This window comes from Gavia stellata, chromosome 3 (assembly GCF_030936135.1).
Source record: "Gavia stellata isolate bGavSte3 chromosome 3, bGavSte3.hap2, whole genome shotgun sequence".
In the NCBI taxonomy this organism is placed as follows: Eukaryota; Metazoa; Chordata; class Aves; order Gaviiformes; family Gaviidae; genus Gavia; species Gavia stellata.
The window spans coordinates 99,059,892-99,076,798 of record NC_082596.1 but is presented as its reverse complement, the minus strand read 5'-3'; the positions used below and the strand labels follow the sequence as shown (position 1 = coordinate 99,076,798).

The following is a 16,907-nucleotide window of genomic DNA, read 5'->3' as shown; positions in this document are numbered from 1 at the left end:
AAATAATGCAGCACAGGTTTCCTCTGTCCCAGGTTGGAGAAATGAGAGGCTTATGTATTAGCAACACTGCCAGTGAGAACTTTTCCAGTAATGCTGGGGTCAGATATAAGCTCTTTCTATGGTCTACTCACCTGAACAGACAGGAAGTCAGGGGAGCTCTGCTCTTGGCATTAAGATGCTCTTCCTGTGCATGGGGGCTTGTACCTTCATCTCTTGACATTGATTTCCCTATAAACGTGCTCTGTGTACTGCTACAGCTAGCTAGCTGATATTTAAAATAAAACTTGAACGGGACATAATCCAGAGCAGTTGTTTCCAAATATTTTTACATTTGCAGGGTCCCAAAAGACCTTCCACCAGAGGTGCACATTCCATTAGTGTAAGGATAGCAGGCTGGCTTTTCAAGGAGCCTGCAGGTGGCAACTAAGAAGTCAGGGATGTGTAGACCACCTGGTGAGGAAAAAATGGCCTAAAATACAAATTGACAAAATGTCACAGTTCTTGAACTATGATGCTAATGTTGGTATGTAGTTCTGTGCCTTCTCATTCTTTCTGTAAAATTCCTTGGTGGCACAGTGCAGCATAGCACTAGTTTAATAGGTAAAAAGCTTCCTCCCCCCACTGCCTCAAAATCACCACTACCAACAAAAAAAAAAACAACCTCAAAGGACAAGGTTTGTCAGAGTCACGCTCTCTGTAGAAAGACTTACTGAAAAAATAATGTGCTGTGACCCCAGCTGGAGTCATGCCTTTGCCATGGGGAAAGCTGTACCAATCTATCTGTCCTTATGTCAAAGAGCATAAGAATTTAGGTACCAAACATTACCTTAGAGTGCGTCTATGTGTAACTTGGGAGGAGTCTAAGGGCAGCCAAGCAGTGTCTTTGACCTGTGTCATATTTATATGCATTTTGCTTGATCATGTCAAATGGAGCAGTAACATTAATACGGGGAACTTCACATAGGTCTACTCCCAGGCACTTGCCTAGTGCTTCAAGCAGGCTTTGTGACTTGCCCTGACTTCTGTTTTGTTGTGGCTATGCTACCAGCAGTACCTCTGCTAAGAAGTTTTAAGCCAACTCTGAGTCAGTGTAAGATTGTGGTCTGTGAGGTACGGATGTGTTACCAGTAAGTGCCATCTCCTCTCAGGGAATGAACCAGCTCCCTTCCCTCTTTCTTTGCAGGCCTGTATGGCACATCCAGTTCTGAATAATCGGCCAAGCTTAGGTATTCAATGGAAAGTAGGCAGGCTGTCTGTACTGACATTCTTGGACCCCTCACAAAGGCTGTGAACGTTTAATTTCTTGGCTCTGGTGATAATTTCCAAATGCATTGGCAACAACTGCTCCATGCCTGCCTGCTTTCTGGTGAAGGCAGTCAGCAGAGATGATTATAAACTAATTGTAAGCACTTGAAAAAATATAGGGAGCCCTGGATCTGGAGCATTCTAGCTGAAGTATCTGGGTGCAGTACACAAATTGAAGTGGTGCTAATCCACTGTAAGAGAGGATATGCAGCTGCTGTCTTGAAGATTTATCTTCCCTCTGTTAAAGGCATAGTGTCAAGTACAGTCTAGTGTTTTTAGCTGTCATATTTACCCTCTTTCCTGGACATACCAAAACTTTCTATTATCCCCCACTTGTTATATCTTTCCCCATGACACACACTGATGTTTTCCCATCATCTCTGTGCTTCATCAAGACAGCAGACTTCCATTTGACCTTGCTCAGCTCAACTTTTCTTAAGTGTAGTACATGGCCCAGAGGTTGTATAAAGTACTGACTGGTGGATGGAGAAAGGGTAAGCTCAGATGTCACATAAAAGGCAGATGAATATGCTTTTCCCAAGATGTATAGTGTTGGAATGGGGTGCATGAGATCAGTTTTCTCTTCCCTGAATGGGGGATCAGCTTTCAAATGTATGAGAAGCACTGGCTTTGCCTTTCATCAGCATCATTAGTGAGGTCAGTATAAATTAAGCTTTGGCTTGGAAAAGCAGGACTGCCATTTTGAACTCCCATGTAAACAGCAGCATGGGGTCCCAGCATTCTCTCTGATGTACATCTACTCAGCTCATCAGTCAGCAACACTAAGAAATGCTTCTGGAGATAAAGCAGGGAGCAATTTTGTCTATACCTTGGCAGAACTGTAAAACCATTCTATAGCATGGTCAAAGCCAGTGGTGTCTTCCTGAACACTACATGCTCTTGCTGTGTTGACCTGGCTGCTCAGCTGAGTCCAAGGAGCTTAGAAAAAAAAAAGCTCCTGCCTAGTCTGTGAATATTCAAGTTAATCTCTTATCTTTCTACATTACTTCCTAGTGTGTCTTTCACAGGAGAAGTCTACTAATGTGACTAGCTCAGCCTGTGCAACTATTTAAAGGAGGCTTTCACAGAGGATATTGTTTAAAGAAGGAGGAAGATTGCAAGGGGGGCACAAAACAAGCAGGCTAAATCAATGATACATGCTTATTCTTCCATGCTTTGGTGATTAATGTTATTTGAAAAGCCTGATTAGCTTCTACAGCAAAGCAATTCTCAGAACAAAGCAGGAGTGGTGGTAGAATTAGAGCAGATAAAAGTTCCCATGTGAATTTTTTTCCAGTTGCTCATTATCTCTGTCCCAGTGACCTTCTCGCCACCTGGCCTGCAGCATGTTAATACTTTCTGGATGTGCTTCAAGAACTTCTTTGCTGCAAACAGCTTCAGATTCTCGTTGTCAGTGTTAACTCAGGCACAAGTATGTGAATTATACTAATTAGTTGCCACTTGTTTCACACCAATTTCCCCAAGGCCTTTTAAATAGCCCAGAGCCATGCCACCAGCATCAGTCACTGATGGAGCAGTGAAGCAGGCAAAAATATTCCTCCAAATAAGCACTGGGACCAGAAAGACTAAGCCTGTTGCTTGTTGCCAGCAACAGAGGCACTGTTCCTGCTAAGCAAACCTTCCGTGTTTTGAGCATTTCCCTGACTTCATTCCTCCTTCATAGGATTTCTTAATATGAGCTTCAGGAACAGTGTCACAGTTTGCTTTCATTAGTCAGCAGAGTCAGTCTTGAGGAAAAAATGAACTTGTCACCACAGATGGTCATCAGGAAAGCTTTTGATCATCACAGAGGAACCTTTAACGTGCTGTGGTGATCAAAATGGTAGTCTCTACTTTTCCACACACAGAAAGAAGTCCTGGTCAAAGATACCCCTCAAGATTTGTGGACTTTATCTGGATTGATTGGACAAATTTGAGTAACTTTTGGATACTGTGGGCATTGTAGCTCACATCTTGCAACAATCCCTCTCATTGGTCTTATCAGCTGGGGAGGGTTAGCTGGAATTAATTGGACTTGCTCTTGGAGGCATGGATCTGTCACTCATCTGCCTGCAAAATAGGCACCAAATAAGAACTAACATCTGATAATGAGAAGGCAAAGGCACAGCAGTGACCTTTTTGTATTACTAAGTGCCAAAAAACCCTTGTTCATTTCCTAAACAAATTGGCAATAGAGAAAGGGCTGGTGAGAAACTTGTCTTGGAGCTTGTTTTGGCAACTGGCAAATTGCACAGAAGTCCCTTTATATTTCTAATACAAAGAGGGGAAAAAAAGGAGGGCAACAGATTCAGACCTACAAATTCAAGTTCTGTAATGGCAGGGGAGAAATGATCTGATCCTAGACAGGGAAAACATTTTGGTTTGCCATAGAAATCAGCTGTGCTTCATAAAATGACCATACTGGCAACTACCACCTTCTTTTAATAAGATTTAGGATGGAAGTCTCTGTTGCTCTCATTTGGTCCAGTTAAATTAACTACATGATAGGTGCAGTGGTGCTTTCCTCAAAATTTGAAAGTACTGGTGGTCTATGTACAGCTCCATTTTCCTGAGCCTGCTATGTTACAGCAGCCATGTTTCAGTTAATGAGTGCTTCTCTACAACTAATGGTTGACTGTTAAGATTCAGTTCAGCTTTTGTATCCTCAAGTCTTGCTAGCAATACTGGGATGTTTGAAAGTCGAAGCCAGGGTCAGGGCCCCACTGTGTTAACACTCCATACAGGCAAAATAAAAAAAAAAAACCACCCCAAACCATTTGTTCTCAAGCAGCTTAAATTCCTCTTAACCTTGGACTCTTGAGTGCAGCAGAAAGCATCTTCTGTAAAATCACTGAAAAAAGGAAGTTTTTCAGTCTTCTGTTAAATAAAGTGCTATCCCAGTCATCAGCAGGTCAAAGTGAAAGGGAGCCTGACCCTAATGACTGCTACCTGGGGATTTTAGCTGGAACGTGCTGCAGGAAAAGGCTCAGCAGACTTTGTTGATGCCTTGTGACAGAAACTCTGTCTAAAAGAACTAAAACTGAAATGGATACTCCCTAGATTAAATGCAGATTACAGTGCCTCTGGTCCCAACTTTCTACAATGTTTGAGACAAAAGCACAGCTTTCAAGCTCTCTCTAGGTAAAGTAAACCTGGGATTTGAAACTTCTATCTGAATCTTCCTTTAATGCCAGTTGTATGTCCATTAGATAAACCCTGGATAGGTGCAATTCATATTCTCTGCACACCTTAGATTTTTCTCTTTTGCATTCAGGATGCGTGTCCTAGTAAAACCTGACTGAGAGCAAAAGATGCTGCCCTGAAAGCTGTCAGCCGTTCTACTTGCAGAACCTGAAGAAAAAAAATAAGACTCTGTAAACTATTTTTCCTCTCAGATGCTGAAGGGATTACAGGCCAGATTCAGATTCATAAAAGAGGTCTATTACAGAACAGTCAAAGGTGTCTCATCTCTCCTTAACTGACTGCAACTGATAGTTAACATGCCTGCAGCTGAATAAAGATGCATGAAAATACTTTGGAAAAACATAATTTGTTTTGGTTGGCCTGATAGAATTCTGTAATTTGTGACTTGGGAGGATGAAAAGGCTGTTTGATGAGGCTGAGTGGCAGAAGAGGTAAGAATTAGAGAGTCGTGGAAACATCTACTCTTTCTGTTAGAGTGAACACATCCAGTGACGTGGGTAACAAGAGCGTGTGAGATGCCCACAGCCATGGAAGCAAACACAGGAATAATAAATGACATGCTATGAGATTAAATACAATGGACTCTTTAAGGGCTGAGTGTCGCGGTGCCAAGCTCCTAGTGCAGGGCTGCTGACTCAACTCCTCAGCCAGCTCTGCAATGAATGAACACTCGAGGAAAATGTTCAACCAACCGTAAGCTCGAAGAATTTCAGTCGCTTCCCTCAGAGGTGCAATATGAGGATGTTCTAGAGCACACAGGCTTGTGGATACTGATCCCTCCTCTGTGCTTGGCTGGTGGGGTGTGTTCTTTCATTCTGATTTGTCTTACTTTTAAATATTGCTTCCTATGTGTGGAGTTTATGTGAAAATAGAACCAGGGAAATCACCTCTGCCCTTAAACTGAAAAAGGGTGTGACCCCTTTTTTTCTATTATTGGACAACTGTGTCTTAAAATGCAAAACGGCTTCTCTTCTATGTTTAGCTAGCTTAGGAGAAGGAAGGAAGAGAGGAACAAAGGAAGGAAAGGTGGGGGGAGACAACCCAAAGGAGTGTCTATGCAAACAAGTAGCTTTACTTTAGTTGGATTTCTTTTAATTGTATATTGCATAATATTTTTAATAGCAATTCCACTCTCTCCTTTTGGTTTTCATTACCTCTTGTTTCTACTTTAGGTTTCTTTAAAATGAATCAATACCATTCCAAAGTAGGCTTAAGCATTTACATACCCTTGTGGTTGTAATAGGCCTAACTGTAACGATTTGCCTATGGTACTGAAGAATGGATCTGAAAATCCAGTAAAGAGTTGAGTTTTCTTTTGAGAGAAAGAGTTTGACTACAAGCAGTACTGGTAGAAGAGAGGAAAATACGTGCTCTGTTGTGCTTTCTGACAGAAGGGCTTCAGTGCAAGAGTCATTTGACAGTTTCACTTTGGTGCTTTTTAGCTCCCATCTCCTTTTCTGTTTCTCACTGTCCCTGCCCCTGAAATAAAGAATTGATTGTGCTGTGTTTGCAAGGAAAGAAACTATTGAGGCACAGCAGGTAACAGGTCTATCTATAATAAGCAATTTTTTGTGAAGGCTACTTAATACAAGTTGACAGAGGTCTCTGAATGAGCCATTCAGCCTTGAAAAATGTCTGTTGCTTGTCTCCTCAAACCTGGAAAAAGGCAGTGTGAACAGCAAAGGCACTATCTAGTACACACAAAGCTGCACTGGTATGTTCTTAGACATATCCCCGTGGGCACTGACATGGGGAATGGACTGCGAAATGGCACCTTGCTGCTTGGCTGTAAGAGCCCCCTTATGTGTGCAGACCTGTAACAGCTAATCGCCAGCAACTAGCTGTGTGCAGGTACTTACTTTTTATCTTAAGTCAATAGCTACATAGAGGAGGCAGGAAGTGCTACCACAACATGCATGAAAGAGCTTGCTGCACTACCAGGGAGGGTGTTGCAGTTACCACAACTTCAGCAAGAGGACTCTGAAAGGCCCTTAGCATCTAGTTCAGGCTATGGGTCTGCCTGCTGGCTCTGGGAACTGAGAGCTTCCTTGGCTCACAGCTAATGACAAAAGAGGGAGCCTGGTTGCAAATGCTCAGCATAGTAATGTTTCAGTTGACTCTTACAGGCAAAGCCCACAATTCCACTTTTTAGGGACTCTCTTGCTTTCTTCCACCAAAAAACAAGTTTTGTTTTAGTGCAGACACTTTTCTGGTCAAGTTTTGCTAGCCCAAATAATTACAAGTCCTGCTGGATGTTAATTAAGGCAGTTTTCCACACACAGATTTGGAAGGCTGATTCTACAGCTAATGAGAGAGTGAGCTATGAGGTTAATAGCCTGAGCAGAGCTGTAAGGAGGACATACCTTCATCCACCCTAAGTATCCTTGCAGTCTCGTCCCATGCATATCTGGAACAGAGGCTGTCAGTCATGCTAAAGTACGCCAAGTTGCCTAGAGGTTGTGATGTAGAAAACCTTGGGTCTGCCGGGGAGAACGGCAAGTGTCTCATTTCGGTGTTCCACTGAGCTGTCCCAGCCCCTCTGTCTGGCCTGAGAGGCCTGAATTTCAGCATTTGTTCTGGGTGGGTTGTTTTGGGGTTTTTTTGGGTTTGGTTTTTTTTGTAGCATGACCAGTTACACAGAAAGTTAAGGATGAAAAATGGGAATGTCCCCTCCTTACAGGATCACACTTGGATAAGCCAAAATAGGCATTATGGCTGTCATGTTCTGCATATATTCACTGTCAGTTTTTGCAGGCACAATACTCTACCCAGCAGGGATGACAGGCAGGCAGCAAGCAGACCAAGTAGGGCCCAGGCACTTCACACACTTGCTCAAGATGCTGATGTGGTCCATCAGTTCACCCAGGACTGGGTTTCAAATGTAATGTGAACACGCGAGAGACTGCAGGCTCTCTGGTCTGAGAACATTTTTTTGTTTCAGCATAGCTGTTCCATTTTAAGCAAATAGGAAATATCTGTGTATCCTTTTTTTTTTTTGTAGGTAGTTGGCAAAGTACTTTGCAAAACTGAGGCACAGTGGTGAACCTGCAACTTGGGAAGGAATCCAAAAGCAGGAATTAGGAGGGTAGAAAAGGTGGGGGGGAGAAGTATAAAAGGAAAAATGCAAAAATGAAGGTTAGAGCAAGAGATCCTAACTGAAGCTTTGGCCTATGTGAATAAAATACTTCATTGTTCCGCACTGAGTGCACCAGCTTATTGCTGTGCCCGATATTTCAAACTGGACAAGTGAGTTGAAAAGAAAGTTTTCTAGTTCTATATCTATTAAAAGCAATAAAATGGTAACTCTACATTGGCTAGAAGGACAATAAGCCAGGCTTTGTTTGTTTGTTTGGATGATATTCTTTGGTCTCTTGATTGAGTTTTGGCTTGGCTGGATTTATTTTATTTTAGTTAGAGGGGATGTGAGGTGTGAGGGTGCTGCTCTGCTTTCCTGGGCATTACAAAGGTAGTCATAAAATATGATTTGAGGTCAGATGTTAAATAAGTAGTTGATTTACCCCTTCTGTTTCTGATGCAGTGAAGGGTGGATGTATTGTGTCACAAACACCATTTGAATTGCACAAAACCTCTGAGGCACTCAGCGAGCACTAGGGGAGTTTAACAAAAGTGGCAACTCCCTTTTACTACATAGCAACCTTCTGTTTGGAGTCTGTGCAGTGAGACGTAACAGGTCATAGCCATGCTAAAAAAGGGCATATCTGAGGTAATACTCTTTTGCTTAGCCCTGGGAATACCCCTGAGGTTAATGCACGTTGCTCCTGTGTTGTCAGACCACCCACCCTGTTCTGGAGCGATCATAGAAGGCAGATACTGTTAGTGACAGTAACATTTACAGTGAAGCAGAGCAGGGATCCACTGATGACATATCCTGATCTTATTCCCCTGCCCTTTGAGTTTCTGGGGTATTACAGGAGTACTGAAATACCATTTTCTTTGCTCTTTCTGGGAATGCAAACCACATCCCCTGACTTACCTTCAAGACCTATTAATATTTTGGGAAATTCCACCACACCTAACTCACAAAGTTTTTTGTATGTTTTACCCTCGTAACTAGTTTCCTTTCCCCCCCCACCCAAGGAAGGGTGTGATCTAGTTCCATGACTTTAAAAGGCCTTTTCAAATCAGTCTGAGGGCTGTGTGCCTTCTGTGACATCAACAGGGGGGGAAAAAAAAAAGGAAAAAATAAAGCATGCAAACAATAGCCTTAGAGTAAATATGATCTCACTGTGATTAAGCCACAGTACATCAAAATCAAAAAGCAGATGGAAAACCTAACCTCTTTCCCTCAGGCAAGCAATTAAAAACTTAATGAAAGAAGATCGGATGTTGAATGCTTAAGAATTGAAGGAGCAGAGCAGAAAGGAAAAAAAGATGGAAAGAAAGAATCCCGAAACGTGTGTTTTGAGTTCTCAGTTTTCCATTTTCTGGCATTTGCGAGCAGTCTTCTCCCAGACAAAGTTTCCTTAAAAAAACCCCTCCTCCTCCCAAATTTAACCCTTCTCTGTGCACTCCGGTGAAAAAAAATCACAACTCAATTGTCAAGAAACCATAGCTGTGTAGAAATAGGACCTCAATATTGTCACCAACTTATTCCTGTCTGATGTCTTCAGCTTTGGAAAGTATGAATTTTTTTTTTTTTAACCTAGAAATTAGCTGAGCTGGGACATGCTATTCTTCCCCCAAGTTCCCCCCGCCCCCCCCCGCCCCCATCACTTCAGTGTGACCAGGGATACTACACAGCAGCCACAACTTGGGATGCCCTGAGAGTCCAGCTTACTGAAGAAAAACAAGCTTGGGAACTCATGTTTCCAGGCTCCTGCCAGCCCTCAGCAGGCTGGTGGGGGGACAGGCTGCAAGCTGCCTGTGAAGCAGACACTTCCAGGGGAGCAGGGCCTGACTGGCAGATGAGACTTGCCAGGTTTGATCAGGGTCTTCTCCATACCCCAGGGCAGTGGCCAAAAGTCAACAAGCCTCCCAGAACAGCTTGATTTTGGCAAGCTGATGCTTTTCTAGGGAAGCATACCCCTGGAGAAGGGAGAGGGAGAGTGTGTGGGTGCGTTTTAACCAGTTATAGTTACTATGCTTAGTCTCGGATTGAAGTATAACTTTAACTGTATTCTTGATCGCGTGAGAGATTGGTTTGTGCCATTTCTGGGCTGCAAACAAGATAAGCAGTACAAGCAGGGAGAGAGGAAAAAAAGATAGATATCTGCTTGTAAACTAGACCCTTCTGTAACAGTAAAAATTGGTTTATTACCCTAGGCATTTTAACTGGATGTAAAGTCCATAGGACAAGGGTATTCATGACCCTACCTACTGCAAGCTGTATGTTAAACAGAATGCACACTTCCAGTTGTTTTGTACTCTTAACCCTTTGCATCAAAAAATTCCTTTGAAAGGGAATCACTGAATTTTCATGGTCTGTATTTTCCTCTCCCTGCCCTCCACTAAGCAGAACATTAACTGGAGGAATTGAGACTTACTCCCTAGGATCCTTCAGCATTTTCTAAAATTTGTTGTCACCAAATGATTCACAGTATTGCTCCTGCTAAAAATGTCAACCTTGCTGTGAATGAGGCCTGCCTAAGAAAGGGCTTCTGATGTGCTGACTGCATTCCTGTAGAGTAAATCCATTCTTATTACTCTTCCTTTTCCGGGCAGGCTAATCCACTCTGACTGTGAATGAAGTGTTTTTAAAACAAACACAAAAATAGAAAGACGAGAATGGGCCTCATCCCTATAGAGAAAAATAGACACAATTTTTGTAATGCTATGAACTTCTGTTTCTAGGACTGCAAACTATAGCTTTAGCAGTCCTACTTCTTGTCGAACACAAGCTACATCCAAATCTACTGTGGAAAAATGACCTCCTCAAAATTAGAGACAGTTTCCACTACTGTAATGTCTAGACCAAAAGGCAAAAGAGAAAGGTCTGCCAAGAGCAGCCTGTGATGGACAGGTGGCAATATTCAAGGGCTGTACTCTTAGCTGCTATAAAGTGACCGAGCTTCACTGAGTTGTAGTGAAGAGAAGTTCCAAGAGTTGCAGCCATTTACAGGCAGCAAGGAGTACCTCTAATTGCAGCTTTACTCAGCGGTAGCCTGACTTAACAAATATTGCTGAATACATGCCATAAATATTCTTTTGTAGTACAGTCCCAGAGGACTGTCTGATCAGTCCTACTGAAGACCTAGCATAAAGCATCTTTCAGCAGTCAGAGTACTGTTGTAACAGGTCAATGTCCATTGCTTTCATGGACGCTCACTGAGCATGTATTACATAAAGAAGCATCTTGAAAAGTGACTTGCACATTTATGATTCCAAACATCACTAAATGTGGACTTCAGTTTCTCAAGAAGTTCAGCTACTTGTGTCCATCAAGTGCAAATAGGAACAGTAGAAAATACGGGTTCTCCACCATTGCTGCAGCTAAGGCAGGCACCCGTGCATGCTCCTAAGTGCTTATGTTGCTTTAAAAATTAAATTGAACTCTAGATCTTAGAGACAGGTGGTTTCCTAACTGCTGTTGGTATGAATGGGATTTAAGTACTTAAGTGTCTGCAATAAGCTAGTCTAAAGAAAATAATCAAAAGTACCTTTACCTAGGCCCCTAAGTGACCTGAGCCCATCTATTGTACGCAATTCATTCCCATGGCCCTAACATCCTTGATAACAGCAATATGACAAGGAGCCCTATGCTCCAGTCATGTTTGTCTACTCTTTGTATGCACAGACGCACGAGGCTGTTTGCTATTTCCAGATACTGAGGGGATGTCCTCTTCTCCTGCACTTCTGTGCAAGAGCAGGACCTCATGCTTGGCTGAGGACTACCATGACCGCAAGCTCTTTGTGAGAAGACACGCAGGTTTCTTGTCTCCTACCATTTCTAAAGTTGGGCAAAGTAGCCAGATGGTACACCCATTCCAGTAGTGGTGCATGGAGGTGTGTGCGACTCAGGACAATTGCCTCATTTGAATTTTTACTCAGGTTTACTAGACACACCTGGCCTTGCTGCAATGACTCTGGTATTTGTAATGGAGCACAGGCAGTTCAGGAATATAAACTTCTCCTGAGCCACCACACGTAGGAGTTCAATGTTCAGTGATAAGATATCAGTGCAAGTACAATCTTTTGTAACCCTGCTTGTTGCTGTGCTTGATCATAAGATTCCAAAGGTGAGTTTGTACGTGGTCTTATAAATTGTGGTCCAACACTTAACAAGTTCACAATAATACTTCGTGAGAATTCTCCAAAGGTTTGACTTTATTCTGCAAAATGGTGGTTATCAGCTTAGAAGGGTGCAGAACTCTCCTGAAATGCACTTTTAATTTTTCCTTTGCAGAAGATGTTTCCATGAAGTCTTACTATTAGGCAGTTCTCGTACTCTCTGATCTGGCAAGACCCCTCTGATCGGGTCTTTTGATAGTATGGCAGTGTTTGGAATGACTAATGTTGGGTCAAGGTACCTCAAGACAAACTAATAGTTTAATGTGAGTGCAACCTCTAGCAGGATCTTAAAAGCACAAGCAAAACCCCCAGATTAGTATCCAATGCCTCTTGTACTATCTAGGGCCAAACTGAATTGGAACTATCAAAAATATAAGGAAGACTGTTCATGTGGCAGTTCTGCTTCCCCACCATATACTAGAACTTCTGGACAGAGACAGATTAGACTACCCAGTTTCTTGATGAAATAGACTTACAGCTACATTAGTCATGAGCAGCTGTTAGCATAAAACCACAAATTTTAGAAATTATGAAAAAAAACCCTGCATGCTGTTAGCTGTAACGCTTTGTGATAGCTGCTCTTCTTCCTTTGAAACAAGTTCTGTAACATGCCTAAGCCTCAGCACCTCCATCTGTAAAACAGAATTAATAGCACCTTGATATCTTACCAAGTCTTTGGTAGGGCAAACAAATTATATCATGGGAGTTTCTCAAATACCCTGAGCTATTGAGGTAGTTACCTCTATTAAGTATACAAATACATACTTGACCCAAAATTGGAGGCTTGTAAGCAGTACATTAGTCTATGGGGGGGATGGGATGGGGGACACAGAGCGGCCACAGTGGGGAAGAGCGAGAATCTGAAAATGACAGTGGCCCTCCAAGTTTTGGGAAGGAGCCAGTCCTACTGCTACATCTCACTAGTGCTGCTGCTGATTTAGTCCTGACCCTGCTAGACTTCTGCCACCTCCCTCCATACATCCACAGAGGAGAGAAAAATCATGAAACTTCCATTGCAAATTCACGACGGTAACAGAGACAGCAAAAACCTGGACAGTTTTTCCCTTTGTTGGTTTGTTCCTCTAGTATTGCCTTTTACAAGGTTTTACAGTTCCTATTTATTTCTAAGTTTGATTGTCACCCTGTGATTGCTGAGATACCAAAAAAAAAAAAGAGGAAAACAAAGAGGAGTGTGAGGAATAAACAAAACAGAGAGGATTTGGTTAGTAAAATACAGGCAGTTCTTTTCCCTTGACATGGCCCGACACTTAGTCTTTCATTGCCAGGGTTACAAGCAGCTTTTCACAAGCATTTCTAGTTGGGAATATAGTATTTCTTCCTAGTGACACTATTTTGTTTGTCTTGGCATGCAAGCATTGTAATCAAGTCTATATATTACAGGACTGTGCCTCAGCACAAATGGCAGGCATTTCAAACCCTATTTACTTAGGTTTCTTCCTTGCCCAACAAATTGTCTAAAAATAGATAATCAAGACCTCATACTCTACGTCTACGTTGTCATTCCTTTTGGCTTAAATGAGGTAAGGAATGTAGTTTTCTCTTCCTCTCCCCTTTCACTAACTGTTTGGATCTTTTAGTAAACAGATAAGTCCCCCTTTCTCCTTCCCCCTCTTTTTTGTCTTGCTTGTGAACAGCCAACAAGCCACAAAAGCCTTGTTATGATAATGCCTTCTCCCTTTTGCTTCTGTCACACTTCTATTGCCTGAGATAAGGGCAGTGGAGTTGCTGGCCAGATATATCCGCTCCCATCCACGTTCTTCTCTGATCATGGTAACCCACTGCTATTTCTGTTCCTACATTGTACATTTTAGCTGTAACTTTCATCCTTGGAATTACAGTCTGGGTTTGGTTTCAGAAGGGGTTGATCCTACCTTCTGGATTACAGAATACTGGAAAGGCATCCTGTGAGGACTTGATGGGATGCAGTTTTGTGGTACACAGAGATTTAGCACAAAAGGACCCTATTGTCATCCCATGAAGAACTGGGGTATTGCCATAATACAACTGCACCCAACAGGAATTAGTTTCTGAAAGTAGCTTTTGGACAAGCAGGACTAAGAAATGCTCACAGCCAACACAGAAGTATTTGTTATGCTTAACATTTCCTATGGCTCAGTTAGAGTAACTTTTGTGTTCTCCAATATTTAATTAGTACATGAAGGGTAGAACAGGACCTAACTTGGGGTCAAATTTGTCTTTGCTTTGAACAGTCACATCTTCACTGAATTGCACACAGTGCGCAAAAGACAGAAGCATAAAGACATATATAAGGTAAAATTCTGAACTTGCTGAAATCCACAGGGGTTTTCCCCACTGGCTTTCAGAGGACTCAGACTTGTATATTATGTTGGAAGAATATTTAAAGAGTGAGATGGACAATAAAAGAAACTTAGGTGAAAGAAGAGAGGTAACAAGTTTTCAAAACCTTCACAAGCAAAAAAAGGGCAGACTGAGTAGCAGAAAGGATTTCTAGACCAGCAATGACCTTGGGTTTAGTCACACTGAAAGTGAAGCCAGGAATGATGGAGAGATGTACTCAGGGTCTCACACATGAGTCAGTTCCTCTTCTGTCCAACTATTTATACTCTAATTAAACTATAATAAGGATCTCAATCACTTCATTAAATGAGGCCTTATATTATGGACTATCACAATAAAAGTAAAGAATGGCAGGCCCCAATATAACACCAGGAGCAGTTAAATAGACCCAACTCTGCACCTGGAAGCTAAGCCACCTCTGAATGTCCCCAGGCAGGCCATAAGCATGCTCTGTTCCTTATTTTTTGTAAATGATAAAAACTACAGGACTTTTGTTTTCCTATAGAAAAATGAAAGAAAATACAAAAAAGAAAATAACAGAGACTGAACGAGCAGGTATTTTCTTTGTATGTTACTGCAGGGATAAGAAAAACATCTAAGGATGTTTGTCCTAGTTAAACAGTGTAAGTAACTACTTCACATTTCCCAGGGAAAGTAAACACCCTAGTCTGACAAGATGCTTTTTGAGGCTAAAAGCCTCAGTGATTTTTTTTTTAATGACTTGTTCTTTCTTTGTCTAGCTTTCTCTGTCTAGAATTACGTAATCACAAACCCAAACCAAAATGCTCATTCCAACCAGACAGGGCAAAGGAAACATTGGAGAGCAGGGAAGCTCTCCCCCTTTTGAGCCACCTTATCGGTCCCTATTCCTGCAGTGCCACCAGGCTACATAGGAAGCATGATCTCCTTGCAGCAGAGGAAGGATAGATGGTGACATGAGAAGTCAGGAAGCTGTGTAACTATGCAGGACCATTATTTTGCCACTGGGATACAAGTGTCACTTAGCCATGGGCAGTTGGAAAGCAGTTCATGAGCTCTGGACTAACAGTGTCACTGTTCTTCTACCCCCAAGTGCCCCCAAGTTTTGTGGTGAGAGTCACAGCTTTTCTAAGCAGGTATAAAGTCTACCTGAACTGATTTGAGAGGGAGTAGAAAAGGACAGGAGATTAATTTGATCTCAGACTTCAAATCACTCAGTTGTTTGAGATTAGAATTAAAGAAAAAAAAGCCATCAGATCCAGATCAAAATTTTCAGTCACGGAGTATCTTTGTCTATCTATATCTTATACAATTTCTTTTTCCTGGTTAACCACCATGAGACGGAGAAACTGGCAGCAGCTTTGAAAACTTAACCAAACTTTGGGAAAGTTCAGAGTTAGCAGAGATCCTAAAAGCTTGGGCTGAGCTCAGGGATATATGGAAAAGCATGAGAATCTGTGTACATTTACCTAGGTATCACTTGTACTATTGTTCTGCCCACATTTAAGCCTTATACAATGTTATAGCATCAGGGCTCTTTTACACTACGCTGCCTACATTCAGTAAGAAGATGGGACTTCACTTCCAAAGCAAGTCAGTCTCTAAGTCAGTATATAACGTGTGACAATTGGAAATCACCTTTTTATTGATGCTGAAGTTATTTTTGGCAGAGGAAGGAAAGTTTTTCCTTCCCTCCCCCCTTTTTTTCCAATCACACAAGATTACGGTATGTCTGTACAGTAATCTAATGCCCTGTGGGCAATTCAGTACCTCGCCCAGACGTTTTTAAGTAGAGTAATATTAGGATGAAAGCCTCCACATTCATGCCTTCTGAAAAAAACTTCTGGTAAAAGGTTAAGCTAAACCCACTTATTTTATTTAACAGGGAAAAGGGGATAGGCTACCCCTTTTTTTTAAATATACGGTTGTATTTTATTTTATTTTTTCCCTTGCTTCTGACCCATGAAACACACCGCCCTGAAAAACTGCGCTGTGACAACGAGACGTTCGCAAAGGGCTGGAAAACGCGTGCGTTACACCTCGGGGAGAAGCAGCGATACCTGTCCCGAACCGCTGCTGGGCATCACGTACAAACCCGCCTTTCCCGAGCCACCGGGCCCGCACCGCTAGCCAGCGCCGGCGTAAGCGGGAGAGCCGCCGGGCAGCCGCGGGGTGGGGGGGAAGCCCCTTCTACCCCCACGGCGAGCACCCCGGCTTGCTCCCCTTCGCTGCCTCCTCGCTTCCCCCGGCACCTCCCCTGGGGGCTCTGTGCCTCGGCGCCGGAGCAGGTGAGGGGAAGCTCGGCCGCCCCCACTCTGGGCCAACGGCTGTACCCGCTCGCCCCGGGGGGTGCTGAGGGGAGTCGCGAGCCGGCCGCCGCCTGCCTCCTGTCAGGGCTGCGGCCCCGCGGCCAGGGCCGCCCGGGAAGCCCCCGACAAGCCCGTCAGACTTTAACCGCCCGCCCCGGCCCCGGCCCCGGCCCCGGCCCCGGCCCCGGCCCCAGCCCCAGCCCCAGGACGGCGCCCGCCGCCGGCTCACCTTGTACTTCATGGCTGCGGAGCGCTGAGGGGGCCGGAGCAGCTACACCACCTCCCGCCGCATCGCCGCCGCCTGTCCGCTCGCCGCCGCCTGCCCGCGCCCCGCCGCCAGGCTACCCCGCTCATTTGCATAGTGCCCCCCCATTGGCCACGCTCGGGGACAAGGTGGACCCTCCCCGGCCCCGCCCCCTGCCTCGCCCGCCCCTTGTCCTCGCTGGCGCCGCGCGTGGGGGCCGTTAGCGCGGCGGCGCTGAGGGGAGCGGGTGAGGGCTCTCGGGGCCGGTTGCCCCCCGC

The 16,907-nt window shown here is 43.7% G+C and overlaps 1 protein-coding gene across 1 annotated transcript in view; it reads right to left on the bottom strand.

The window, feature by feature from the left end:
* NEDD9 (neural precursor cell expressed, developmentally down-regulated 9) overlaps positions 1-16,647 on the bottom strand; it is a 38,768-nt gene extending 22,121 nt beyond the window's left edge. The window contains exon 1 of the mRNA XM_059836219.1: positions 16,615-16,647. Within this exon, the coding sequence (XP_059692202.1) occupies positions 16,615-16,626 (12 nt within the window). The 5' untranslated portion in view covers positions 16,627-16,647. The remainder of the gene's footprint in view (positions 1-16,614) is intronic.
* Between the last annotated feature and the right edge of the window lie 260 nt (positions 16,648-16,907).